At 38.3% G+C, this 14415-nt stretch overlaps 1 protein-coding gene across 10 annotated transcripts in view; it reads left to right on the forward strand.

The window, feature by feature from the left end:
- C2H2orf76 (chromosome 2 C2orf76 homolog) overlaps window positions 1–14415 on the forward strand; it is a 115853-nt gene that overhangs the window by 90097 nt on the left and 11341 nt on the right. For all 10 annotated transcript variants that reach the window (XM_055397335.2, XM_055397338.2, XM_055397337.2 and 7 more), the window contains one exon: window positions 8538–8575. In XM_055397335.2, coding sequence (XP_055253310.2) covers window positions 8538–8575 — 38 coding nt within the window. The remainder of the gene's footprint in view (window positions 1–8537; window positions 8576–14415) is intronic.

The raw sequence follows: 14415 nt of genomic DNA on the forward strand, positions 1-14415 counted from the left end.
TATCTTCTTATTCAGTTCAGTTCAGTTCAGTCGCTCAGTCGTGTCCGACTCTTTGCGACACCATGAATCATAGCACGCCAGGCCTCCCTGTCCATCACCAACTCCCGGAGTTCACTCAAGCTCATGTCCATCGAGTCGATGATGCCATCCAGCCATCTCATTCTCTGTCGTCCCCGTCTCCTCCCGCCCCCAATCCTTCCCAGCATCAGAGTCTTTTCCAGTGAGTCAACTCGTCGCATGAGGTGGCCACAGTATCTTCTTGTATTGATTCTTTTATCATTTTATAGTGTCTTTCTTTATGGCCCTTGTTAAAAAGTCTGTTTTGTCTGACATGAGTATTTTGCCACCCCTGCTTTCTTATCCTTTTTGTTTGCATAAAATATCTTTAAAAATCTTTTTTTGTTTCATTTTTTTAATTGAATTATACTTAATTTATAATTTCTGTTATACAACAAAGTGACTCATATATATGTATGTATGTGTGTGTGTGTGTGTGTGTATTCTTTTTCATTATGATTTATCCCAGGACATTGAATATAATTTCCTGTGCTATACAATAGGACCTTGTTGTCCATCCATTCTATATGTAATTTTTGCATCTACAAAACCCAAGATTGCCGGGGGAAATGTCAATAACCTCAGATATGCAGATGACACCACTCTTATGGCAGAAAGCAAAGAGGAAGTAAAGAACCTCTTGATGATGGTGAAAGAGGAGAGTGAAAAATCTAGCTTAAAAGTAAACATTCAAAAAATGAAGATCATGGCATCTGGTCCCATTACTTCATGGCAAATAGATACGGAAACAGTGAGAGACTTTATTTTCTTGGGCCCCAAAATCACTGCAGATGGTGGCTGCAGCCATGAAGTTAAAAGATGCTTGGTTCTTCAAAGAAAAGCTATGACAAACCTAGACAGCCTAGTATTAAAAAGCAGAGACATTACTTTGCCGACAAAGGTCTGTCTAGTCAAAGCTATGATTTTTCTAGTAGTCATCTGTGGATGTGAGAGTTAGGACCATAAAGAAGGCTGAGTGCTGAAGAATCGATGCTTTTGAACTGTAGTGTTGGAGAATGCTCTTGAGAATCCCTTGGACTTCAAGGAGATCAAACCAGTCAATCCTAAAGAAAATCAACCCTAAATATTCATTGGAAGGACTGATGCTGAAGCTGAAGCTCCAGTATTTTGGCCACTTGAGGCGAAGAGCTGACTCATTAGAAAAGACCCTGATGCTGGGAAAGATTGAAGGCAGGAGGAGAAAGGGATGACAGAGTATAAGATGGTTGGATGGCATCACCAACTCAATGGGTATGAGTTTGAGCAAGCTCCAGGAGATGGTGAAGGACAGGGAAGCCTGGCGTGCTGCTGTCCATGGTGTCACAAAGAGATGGACATGACTGAGTGACTGAACAACAAACCCAAAACTCCCAGTCTATCCCCCCTCACTGCTTTTGGCAACCACAGATCTGTTCTCTGTGTTTTTGAGTCTATTTCTGCTTTGTAGATTTGTTTCTGTCATATTTAGATTCCACATTAAAGTGATATCATATGGTATTTGTCTTTCTGACTTACTTCCCTTAGTATGATAATTTCTGGTTGCATCCATGTTGCTAGAAATGGCATTGTTTCCTTGTTTTTTATGACTGAATAGTGTTCCATTGTATATATGTACCACATCTTATTTATCCCTTCCTCTGTTGATAGACATTTAGTTTGTTTCCATGTCTTGACTGTTGTGAACAGTGCTGCTATGACCATAGGAGTGCATGTATCATTTTGAATTATAGTTGTGTCCACATATATACACAAGAGTGGGAATGTTGGATCATATGGTAACTCTAGTTTTAGTTCTTTAAGGAAATTCTATAGTGTTCTCTATAGTAACTACCACCAATTTATATTTCCACAAACAGTGTATGAGGGTTCCCTTTTCCCCACACTCTCTCCAGCATTTGTTTTTTGTAGACTTTTTAATGATAGCCATTGTGACTGGTGTGAGGTGGCACCTCATTGTAGTTTTGATTTGCATTTCTCTAATAATTAGCAACGTTGAGCATCTTTTCACATGCTTATTGGTCATCTCTTTGTCTTCTCTGGAGAAATACCTGTTTAGATCTTCTTCTCGTTTTTTGTTCGGGTTTGTTGTCATTGTTGTATGAGCTGCCTGCATATTTTGGAAACTAAGCCCTTGTTGGTCGCATCACTTTCAAATATTTTATCCCTTTATGTAAGTTGTCTTTTGTTTTGTTTATGGTTTCCTTGGCTGTGCAAAAGCTTGTAAGTTTGATTAGGTCCCATTTGTTTATTTTTCTATTGCCTCTTGCCTTGGGAGACCAACCTAGACAGCAACCTATGACCAACCTAGACAGCATATTAAAAAGCAGAGACATTACTTTGCTGACAAAGATCTGTCTAGTCAGAGCTATGGTTTTTCCAGTAGTCATGTATGGATGTGAGAGTTGGACTATAAAGAAGGCTGAGTGCCAAAGAATTGATGCTTTTGAACTGTGGTGTTGGAGAAGGCTCTTGAGAGTCCCTTGGACTGCAAGGAGATAAAACCAATCAATCCTAAAGGAAATCAGTCCTGACTATTCATTGGAAGGACTGAAGCTGAAGCTCCCAATACTTTGGCAGCCTGCTGTGAAGGACTGACTCATTGAAAAAGACCCTGATGCTGGGAAAGATTGAAGGTAGGAGGAAAAGGGGATGACAGAGAATGAGATGGTTGGATGGCGTCACTGCCTTGATGGCCATGAGTTTGAGCAAGCTCCGGGAGTTGGTGATGGACAGGGAAGCCTGGCATGCTGCAGTCCATGGAGTCACCAAGAGTCAGACATGACTGAGTGACTGAACTGAACTTGGGAGACTGACCTGAACTTGGGAGACTGACCTAAGAAAATACTGGTATGATTTGTGACAGAAAATGTTTTGGCTGTGTTCTCTTCTAGGAGTATTATGGTATCTTGTCTTATGTTTATGTCTTTAAGCCATTTTGAGTTTATTTTTGTGCATGTTGTATGGTTGTGTTCTGACTTTACTGATTTACATGCGGCAGAATCACTTGCTAAAGAGACTTTTTCCCCTTTTATATTGTTGCCACTTTGTCAAATATTAGTTGACTGTATGTGTGGTTTATTTCTGGGCTCTCTGTTATGTTCCATTGATTTATATATCTGTTTTTGCCCAATGCCACACTGTTTTGATTACTGTAGCTTTGTAGTATTGTTAATATTATAGTATCAATTGACTCCTTCCCGAAGTTTGGGAGGGTTTGCCTCCTGTTTTGTTCTTTTTCCTCAGCAGTGCTCTGGCAGTTGTGGTCTTTTATAGCTCTTTACATGAATCTTTCCTATCCCCTCACTCTCAACGTATGTGTGTCCTTCACCCTAAAGTGGGTCTCTTGTAGGCAACATATTGTAAGCTGTTGTTTTATTATCCAGTGTGTCACTCTAAGTCTTTTGATTGGAGCATTTAGTTAATTGATAATTAAGGTAATTATTGCCAGATATGTTTTTATTGCCATTTAAACCTTGTTTTGCAGTTGATTTTGTACTTTTTCCTTGTTCCTTTTTCTTTTGGTGCTAGATAATGTATCTTTCTTCTTAGTCCACCTTATTAACATCCACTTGTCCTATTATTTCTATACTACTCAGATGAATTGGCAGGAAAAACAAACACATTTACCTGTGAAGAAATTAGAGAACCACCATGGTTTTGGTACAATTCAAGTGACTGTGTTTGGCTCTTTAACAATCTGCCACTTTGTGTTTGATAAGAAATGCTGAAGTGTTCCTTGCTCACCTGTCCGTGTCCTGCAGTACTGCTATGTGGGACTGAACACACTGGGTGTTGGGGAGTGGAAAGGGCACAGAGTCAGATTTCATTTTTGTTGTTTGCCATCTCTGTGTCCTTGGACAAAGGGCCAGTCTCTCTGCCAGGCTGCCAAGAGTCAGAGATTTCTCAGAGCCCTGCCTCCCATATGATTGGCATCTGCATCTATTACTAATTTACCTTGGCCAGACAGTATGTTTCTAAAGCACAGGGGATATTGTCTTATTTTAAATTCTTTTTGTTTAGGCATGGTGTATGTGTGTAGTGAATGTTTGTTGTTGTGCAGTGTGAGACTGCTAATTCTGTTTGTTTCTAAGGCTGTGTGAGATTACATTAAACAATGTGAACACATTAAATACTCTGCAAACGTAAATCTTGTTTTTGTCTTTATGAGGTTGTTTTCCTCAAGAAAGCTGAACTAAGGAAACAATACCAGCAGAAGTTGTTTCTGTTAATAATTAAAATTGTTTTTTTTTTAAGAAGTAAAAACAAATGAAAAAGATGATTTAACAAAGAAAGGGGCGTTTCTTTTCTTCCCAATTCTTACCAATTTCTGTTGGAGAGAAAAATCTGGTGAAAATTTATGTTCAAAGCATTTCTTTTTCTGCTTAAAAAGAAATGTTGCCTCCTTATTGTGGGGTTGCAGAGCATATCAGAGCAAAGATATTTCTAACTTAAACAGTTATTAGCAAAATATATAGAACATGATGACACTTGGAGATGTCAGTCTGCAATTTTGCAGGTCGATTATAACAGACTTTAATCAAGGTCCTTTTGTTTAAAAAAGAAAAAAAAATCAACTACTGTTGGCTTCTCTAACTTGTCTCTAGTAACTAACAATGTATATTTGTAGTGAGGAAAAGAGTGTAATAGGTAACTCAGTATAATAAATAATTGAAACGTCACATTTGTTTATTTTTTTGTGTACATTGTAAACTTATTTTTAGCCATTGTGACCTATTTTATATCCTAAATGTTAGGATAGGTTGATTTTTATAAGGCTGACCTTATATTAAAAATTGTAATAGGCAATTGAAAGTTTACTGTTTAAAATAATGAGCATTTCAGAGTGCCTGTTCTTAACTAAATAGGTACCCTAATTCTTCTTTATTATTAGAACATAGTTAAATCAAGGTTTTTTTTTTCTTTAATAGAGTCTTTCATTTCACTGAAATTCCTTGTTGAATCAAATAGCATGATTGATAGAAATGAATTTTAGCTTAAGGTTAAGAGTTTATTCAGATATAATAATATATATAACTGTAGTAAATTAATTAAATGGCTAGGTAAAACTGAGTGAAGAATTAGTAACTTTCTGAATTTAAACCTGTTGAATGCTATGTCTGTTATATAATTAAGAACTGATTATTGCCCAGTTAGAAATACCCAATGTAGAGAAACTACTTACTGGAAAAACACAGTGTAGCCTGACTTCAAGATAAACAGATTAAGGAGTGAAGGAGAGATTGAATAAAGCAGAATAGATGGTGTGAGCCTGTGCAGTATTTGAAAACCAGGAGACAGATATTAGTGCTATTTGGGTATTAGCAGCCTTGATCAGATTACCAGTGCATCCTTGATGGTGTTTAAATTCTGAGAGTGGTAGCAACTTGTTGCTATGATCATTTGACCTCCTGTCACTGAATCTCTTCTGAGAGATTAGTAGAAAAATACTAGTAGTAGACATTAACAAAGACAGACTTTTAAAAAAACCTTATTTGCTAAAAGTAGGAAGTCAAGAAACACCTGGAGTAACAGGCAAATTTGGCCTTGGAGCATGAAATGAAGCAGGGCAAAGACTAATAGAGTTTTGCCAAGAGAATGGTCATAGCAAACACCCTCTTCCAACAACACAAGAGAAGACTCTACACATGGACATCACCAGATGGTCAACATCGAAGTCAGATTGATTTTATTCTTTGCAGCCAAAGATGGAGAAGCTCTATACAGTTGGCAAAAACAAGACCAGGAGCTGACTGTGGCTCAGATCATGAACTCCTTATTGCCAAATTCAGACTTAAATTGAAGAAATTAGGGCAAACCACTAGACCATTCAGATATGACCTAAATCAAATCCCTTATGATTATACAGTGGAAGTAAGAAATAGATTTAAGGGACTAGATCTGATAGAGTGCCTGATGAGCTCTGGACGGAGATTCGTGACATCGTACAGGAGACAGGGACCAAGACCATCCCCATGGAAAAGAAATGCAAAAAAGCAAAATGGCTGTCTGAAGGGGCCTTACAAATAGCTGTGAAAAGAAGAGAAGCGAAAAGCAAAGAAGGAAAGATATAAGCATCTGAATGCAGAGTTCTAAAGAATAGCAAGGAGAGATAAGAAAGCCTTCCTCAGCAATCAATGCAAAGAAATAGAGGAAAACAACAGAATAGGAAAAACAAGAGATCTTTTTAAGAAAATTAGAGATTCCAAGGGAACATCTCATGCAAAGATGGGCTCGATAAAGGACAGAAATGGTATGGACCTAACAGAAGCAGAAGATATTAAGAAGAGGTGGCAAGAATACACAGAAGAACTGTACAAAATAGATCTTCACGACCAAGATAATCACAATGGTGTGATCACTCACCTGGAGCCAGACATCTTGGAATGTGAAGTCAAGTGGGCCTTAGAGAGCTTCACTACGAACAAAGCTAGTGGAGGTGATGGAATTCCAATTGAGCTATTTCAAATCCTGAAAGGTGATGCTGTGAAAGTGCTGCACTCAATATGCCAGCAAATTTGGAGAACTCAGCAGTGGCCACAGGATTGGAAAAGGTCAGTCTTCATTCCAGTCCCAAAGAAAGGCAATGCCAAAGAATGCTCAAACTACCGCACAATTGCACTCATCTCACACGCTAGTAAAGTCATGCTCAAAATTCTCCAAGCCAGGCTTCAGCAATATGTGAACCGTGAACTTCCAGATGTTCAAGCAGGTTTTAGAAAAGGCAGAGGAACCAAGATCAAATTGCCAACATCCGTTGGATCATGGAAAAAGGAAGAGAGTTCCAGAAAAACATCTATTTCTGCTTCATTGACTGTGCCAAAGCCTTTGACTGTGTGGATCACAATCAACTGTGGAACATACTGAAAGAAATGGGAATACCAGACCACCTGACCTGCCTCTTGAGAAACCTGTATGCAGGTCAGGAAGCAACAGTTAGAACTGGACATGGAACAACAGACTGGTTCCAAATAGGAAAAGGTGTACGTCAAGGTTGTATATTGTCACCCTGTTTATTTAACTTATATGCAGAGTACATCATGAGGAACGCTGGGCTGGAAGAAGCACAAGCTGGAATCAAGATTGCCAGGAGAAATATCAGTAACCTCAGATATGCAGATGACACCACCCTTATGGCAGAAAGTGAAGAGGAACTCAAAGGCCTCTTGATAAAAGTGAAAGAGGAGAGTGAAAAGGTTGGCTTGAAGCTCAACATTCAGAAAACGAAGATCATGGTGTCTGGTCCCATCACTTCATGGGAAATAGATGGAGAAACAGTGGAAACAGTGTCAGACTTTATTTTTTTGGGCTCCAAAATCACTGCGGATGCTGATTGCAGCCATGAAATTAAAAGATGCTTACTCCTTGGAAGGAAAGTTACGACCAACCTAGATAGCATATTAAAAAGCAGAGACATTACTTTGCCAACCAAGGTCCGTCTAGTCAAGGCTATGGTTTTTCCAGTGGTCATGTATGGATGTGAGAGTTGGACTATGAAGAAGGCTGATCGCCAAAGAATTGATGCTTTTGAACTGTGGTGCTGGAGAAGACTCTTGAGAGTCCCTTGGACTGCAAGGAGATCCAACCAGTCCATTCTAGAGGAGATCAATCCTGGGTGTTCATTGGAAGGACTGATGCTAAAGCTGAAACTCCAATACTTTGGCCACCTCATGCGACGAGTTGACTCACTGGAGAAGAGTCTGATGCTGGGAGGGATTGGGGGTGGGAGGAGACGGGGACGACAGAGAATGAGATGGCTGGATGGCATCACTGACTCGATGGACATGTGTTTGAGTGAACTCTGGGAGTTGATGATGGACAGGGAGGCCTGGCGTGCTGTGATTCATGGGGTCGCAAAGCGTCGGACACGACTGAGTGACTGAACTGAACTGAACTGAATCTTAGCATTTAGAGACTCTAACAAACAAGATAAGAGTTATATCATTCAGCTGTTGTCTAAGGGAAAAATGGCTGAGCTGACTACAGGTTATGGTACAAACACAGTTCTATTTGTCAAAGGCCAGGGCTTTAAAATATTTTATACAGTGATCTTTAATTTTAATGATATGCAAATATAATCTTTCTTTTATGCATATTAGATTTTTAAGTGAGCCTGATCATAAGGTGGGGACCCAGATTTCTCACTTTCCTAGCTGCTACCCTCCCCATCTCACCACACGCCTCATCTCACTTTGTGTATGTGTGTGCTCACTTGTATCTGACTTTGTGACCCCATGGGTTGCAGCCCACCAGGCCCCTCTGTCCGTGGGATTTTCCAGGAGAGAATACTGGAGAGGGTGTCATTTCCTTCTCCAGGGGATCTTCCCGACCCAGGGATCGAACCCTCATCTCTTGTGTCTCCTTCATTGGTAGATCCTTTACCACTAGCAACACCAGGGAAGCCTTTTAATCTCACTTGAATAAGTTTGAAATGAAGCTTTAGAATAATTTTAGTAAAAAGACAACTTTTTTTTTTCTTTCAGATAAACTGAAGATTGTTCATCAAGCACATAAATCAAAGGTATGTTTCATATGTACAGTATCTGGCACATAGCAGGTAATCAGTTTTGGTTGACTTAGTGAATAAATGAATGAACATGTGTACTTCTAAGATATTTTTCATTATAATAGCATTTTTCATTTTGAATTTACCCTTTAAATAGCCTTTTATCCATTAAAAGAAAAAATAACCCATAAATCATATTCCTGTTGGTAATATATTCTTTTTAAACAAAGTGTTAATTTAAAAAAAAATGTTGTTAATATATTGAGTTGACCAAAAAGTTTGTTTGGGTTTTTCTGTACCAGAAAAACCTGAATGAACTTTTTGGTCAACCCAGTATATCAAGCAAATATTTAACAAGCATAAAACTTTTTGAAATAAATTCAGCTTACAAATAAAGGAAATCAAATATTATATCTAGTCCAATTTCTTTGATTTTCTTATTTCTATACCAGAAGAGAGCATTATGAAAATAACATGTTTTCTCTCATTTGACTTTCTTTGTATGTTAAGAGAAGGCCCCATACTGTGGCTCTCGGAAATAGGCCTACGAGTTTCACAGAGGACATGGCCCGCCCCAAAGAGGACTGCTTAGTTATGTGTTTATAGTATGTTTACATTTCCGTCTTCATACTTTTTTAGAACAATGTTTTTATGTTTGCATCTCACGTAGATAGACCAGAGTGATCTTTTTTCTTGAATCTCAGTGACCTCGTACAAACTTCTCATTAGAACAATAATCTCCTCTATTATAGAAACTATTCAAGGACAAGGAACTGTATTTTATTCCTCATATCTCCAATACCTGGCACAATGCCTCATTCAAAGGAGTGTTTCCATAACAATTTTTGAAGGAAGTATTTATTCATGGATTCATTTAATTTCATTCTCTTTGCTAGTCATAGATGATGCCACCCCATAAACTCAGTCAGCTTTTGAATAAACGTATAACAAGAGATCACAAAGAGGATGACATGAGGATATGTCTGTTGACTTATAGGATAAGTCAGAGGATATGTCACAGGATATGTCTGTTGACTGTGGATTAGTAACTCAAAAATTTTTTTCCCCTGTGGCTTAAAAAAATGCACATTTACTGTCTTATAGTTCTGGAGGTCAGAAATCTGAAATCAGTTTCTCTGGGCTAAAATCAAGCTGGTTTTTTCCAGTAACTTTATTTTTCTATAGCAAGGACTGTGTATACAAATTTGACAGCATCCAGTTGTCAAATGCTTTGAAATTTGGTGCTTGTGTATGTCTAGGACAATGGTATGGAATCTTTACTTTGTATGGATGCTAGAATTGTATCTGGCCACAGACTCCATCTGTTTTGTCTTGTCCAAGCCAGGACTGTTTTTAGGCTTGTCCCTAAAATGTGGAGAGTAGGAATCTTGATCTTATTGTAGAAAGAAAATAAAGTTAAAATGAAACAATAGGCTCTTTAAAAAGGTTGTCATCCTCCATTTAGTGTTGCATTTATATCATAGCTTGCTCATATGCTCATGTTTCCTAAAAGGGAATAATAATATTCCTTTATCCTAATGAAGACCTAGTTCATAATATTCAAATTAATCAGTATTATAATATTTTAAAAAATCAGGAAGTTTTCCTGCTATAGTTGGAAATATCTTAGAATTGTTTCTTATATTTAAAACATATGTTCCATCTTGGCACATTAGACTTGTGAAATTAGAGCCCATTTTTCAGTTGAGCAATGTATTTACTTAAAGATTCTCCAAACAAATTGAGTCACTGGCGATGTTTCTGGAATCTGGCTTTATAAACTTTCATCTAAATCATAGAGATTCTAGTTGAGATTGTTGTTATTTAGTTGCTAAGTTGTGTCCAACTCTTCTGTGACCACATGGACTGTAGCCCTACCAGGCTCCTATGTCCATGGAATTTTCCAGGCAAGAATCCTGGAGTGGGTTGCCATTTCCTTCTCCAGGGGATCTTCCAGACCCAGGAATAGAACCCATGTCTCCTGCATTGGCAGGTAGGTTCTTTACCCCTGAGTCACCAGGGAAACCCAGTTAAGAGATAGTTCTTCAGATTTCCTCTTTAACTTTTGTAAGGAAGGAGTCAATATATTTTTACAGGTACAGTTTTAAGACTTAAAATTTTTACCCACATGTTCCTCATTTGTGCCTTTTCCAACTTCCAGCCATTTTTCTCATTTTTGCATGTGCATTCTACTTCCCATTTACAAGGCCTATAGACATCACTGGCCCAGCCTGTCAGTTTTCCAGCTCTGCTGTTATTTTAGTCTTCTTCCTTAGCCAAAGGGAGAAACTTCCAACTAACTCCTATATCTTAATGAACTTGTTCACAAAAGGCATGTTCCCCATTTCCCCAAATTTCTAGGTTTAGACTTTCTTAATTGAAATTACCAGGTGTCCACAGAAATTTGGTGCCATCACTACAATGAAAAAGTGACTGGATACCTTCCCACCAAGCTTCCTGTTTGAATGATGAGCTCAGTGTTTGTTGAATGAATCAGTAGTCCAGTGCAAATAATTACTGTAGTATGGTTTATTTTGGCAAGAAAATGTACTTGTGTGTCTCTGTGTGTAGTATGGAGTATAATCAGTAGGCTACTTGTAAAGTCATAATAATTCCTATCAAAAAGATTTGAAAGAAAAACCCCAATTTCTGTCTTACATTTTGTGAGTTTGGAAACTGGATAGCTATCCTTGTTAAAAGTTTATGAAAGGAAGAAGTCACACCCTGTAGTAAACTTTGTAATAAATATGCAAGATCTTTAAGAAGAAAACTTTAAAATCGCAGAGAGGTTATTTGGTTGTCCAGACTCATTGAGCTGAACTTCTCTTAAGAACTATGTGCTATCTTTATATGAAATTCCACCTTAATTTAACAAAAAAGAAAAACATGCAGAGAGGGATATAAGATGAGATTTAAGTGGAAATGTGAAGGATATTTGGATGGGAAGGGGCAACAGTATGAAGATGTCAGTTCTCGCATAGTTAATCTACAAATTTAATGCCACCCAAATAAAATTCTAGTAACAGTTGTGTGTATATATGTATTTGTATATGTGTGTGTGTGTATATGTGGTGTGTATATAAAAGCTAAAGAAACTGATTATAAAACTAACATGCAAAAGATAAATAATGAGTAGTCAGAAAAAAGAGAAATGAGAGTGACTAACCCTGGCACATTAAGACATATTGTAAAACTATAGTAATTAAAACAGTATGGTACTGTCACATGAACTGTTAGTTCAAAGACACAGAATCAGAAGTCCAAAAATAGACCCAATTATATATGGGAATTTAGTATATAGTGAATATTGCATTTCAAATTTATGGAGAAAATATGGAGGATTCAGTAAATGTTACTGGAACAACTGGAAAACAGTTAAATTGAATCCATATCCTTTTCCTTATGCCAAAATAAATACTCAAATAAGTCTAAGATGAAACCCATAGGTAAGGATAGAGATTAACTAGATTAACATGAGTGGATAATTTGTTCAAGCTGGGTATTGGGTACATGAAGGGTTCATTGTACAATCCTGCATGCATTTTATGTTTGAAATACTCTATGATTAGAAGTTTAAAAGATGAAGTTAATTAAAATATTTTAAGGAAACATGGAATTTTAAAGTAATCTTGCACTGAAGGTCTTTTTAAGTATGATAGAAAAATAAAAGATTGATGCATTTTCCTTTATTCATTCAGCAGACATTCAGCACCTTCTTTAAAAAAAAGTCACTAGAAGGAAAATGAAGGAACAAATGAAAACTGGGAGATTTTCTAACTTGTATTACAGAAAAGACCTAATTTTCTGAGTGTTAGTCACTCAGTTGTGTTCGACTCTTTGTGACTGGCGTGGGTAGCCATTCCCTTCTCCAGAGGATCTTCCTGACCTGAGGATTGAATCCAGCTCTCCTGCATTTCAGGAGATTCTTTACCATCTGAGCCTTTAGGGAAGCACAGTTTTCTTAGAATGTAATGGTATTCCACAATTCCATTTAAAAAAATTATCCTACAAGTTTATTAAAAAATAGAAACTATTCACACCCCAATAAATATAAATTACTCTTCTTGGGGGCTTCCTTGGTAGCTCAGTGGGTAAAGAATCTGCCTGCAGTGCAGTAGACCCAGGTTCAATCCCTGGGTCAGGAAGATCCCCTGGAGAAGGAAATGGCAACCCACTTCTGTATTATTGCCTGGAAAATCCTATGGATAGAGGAATGTGGAGGGCTACAGTACAGGGTTCGCAAGAGTCGGACACAACTTAGTGACTAAACCACCACTAAACACTATTCTTAATCTACATTTGCTAGATTGGCAATATCAAAATCTTTCGATAATACACTGTGCTGGTGAGGAACAGGGATCTCAGTGATGGGTAGTGGCATAAATGGGTACGGCTTCTTTGGAGAGTAATTTGGAAATATCTGTCAAAATAAAAATTGTACTTCCTCTCTGACTGAACAGTTCTACTTCTAGGGATTTATCTTACAGACAAAACTTGTACATACACCAAATGATACATGGACAAGGATATTTGATGCAGGACTGAGCAGGATAGGAAGAGATAGGAAACAGCCTGAGTGTCCATCAGTAGGGACAGAGAGAGTGTTAATCCTTCCATTGGAATATCCTGCAGCCTTGACAGATTATGACGCAGCTCTTAAACTGATTTTGAATGACCTTAAGATATTTTATTTTGTATTGGGGTATAGCTGATAAACAATGTTGTGGTAGTTTCAGGTGAACAGCTAAGGGACTCAGCCATATATATACATGTATCCATTCTCTCCCAAACCCTGCTCCTATCTAGGCTGCCACATGACATTGAGTAGAGCTGCATGTGCTATACAGTAGGTCCTTGTTATCCACTTTAAATATAGCAGTGTGTACGTGTCCATCCCAAACTCCCTAACTATCCTTTCCCCCAGCAACCGTAGGTTTGTTCTCTGTGAGTCTCTTTTTGTTTTTTGTAAGTTCAGTTGTATCCGAATGACTTTAAGATATTTTAAGAGAAGTTAGCATACAGCATATACCATGCCATCGTTTGTGTGAAAAAGTTTATAGGCACATCTCTGCCTGCATGCACATGTACAACAGCAGTCTCTGGAAGGTACAAGGACAGTCTCTGGAAGAATGCATAAGAATTAGTAGAAATTCTCTTTAGGAGAACTGGGTAGCTGGGTGGAGGAGGGAGGAGCCTACTTCTCATTCTGTCCATATGTACTTGGAGAATTTTGTCTTGTGAGTATGTATTACCTATTCTAAAATTATGTTTTCAGTAAAACTTTTCCCCCCTTTTATTCTGTGCGGGTTCAAGCCCCTGTGCTCTGTAAAGCTGTGGAGCATGGCTCCTGGGGCGGCTCTTTTGACTGCTGAGAGGCCTTTCTTTTGAGCCTTCCTCTCAGCCATATTCTGGAAAGAGAATTTGGTACTAAACAACTGCGTTCTGGTTGACAGGTGGTACTGTGTGCCCAGTGAGTGCTCACTACGAGGTGCTGTTTAGAGGCAGGATTAATGTTTATGATGGTTAAGTGGATTTGTGAGTAGCATTGGAGAGCAAACTCGCCCTAAATCACAAAGAGAAATGTTAGTTAACAGGACTTGGGACCAAGTGTTTGTTAGCTGGAGCAGGGTTTTTAAATACGTGAGCTTTCAGCGGAGGCAAACTTGCTTCTCTCAGAAGTCAGACTGGTCAAAACTGGATCTGTTGCAGGGAGAGAGACACCTACCAGGACCCAAGACTGAGCTCTTGTCTAAAACTGGGGAATGAATTGTCCGAGGAGACACACATGCTGACGAAGCAAGAGACTTTACTGGGAAGGGGCTCCCGGGTGAAGAGCAGGAGGGTAAGGGAACCCA

This window comes from Moschus berezovskii, chromosome 2 (genome assembly GCF_049115385.1).
Source record: "Moschus berezovskii isolate FMDL1 chromosome 2, NW_MosBer_1.0, whole genome shotgun sequence".
Classification (NCBI taxonomy): domain Eukaryota; kingdom Metazoa; phylum Chordata; class Mammalia; order Artiodactyla; family Moschidae; genus Moschus; species Moschus berezovskii.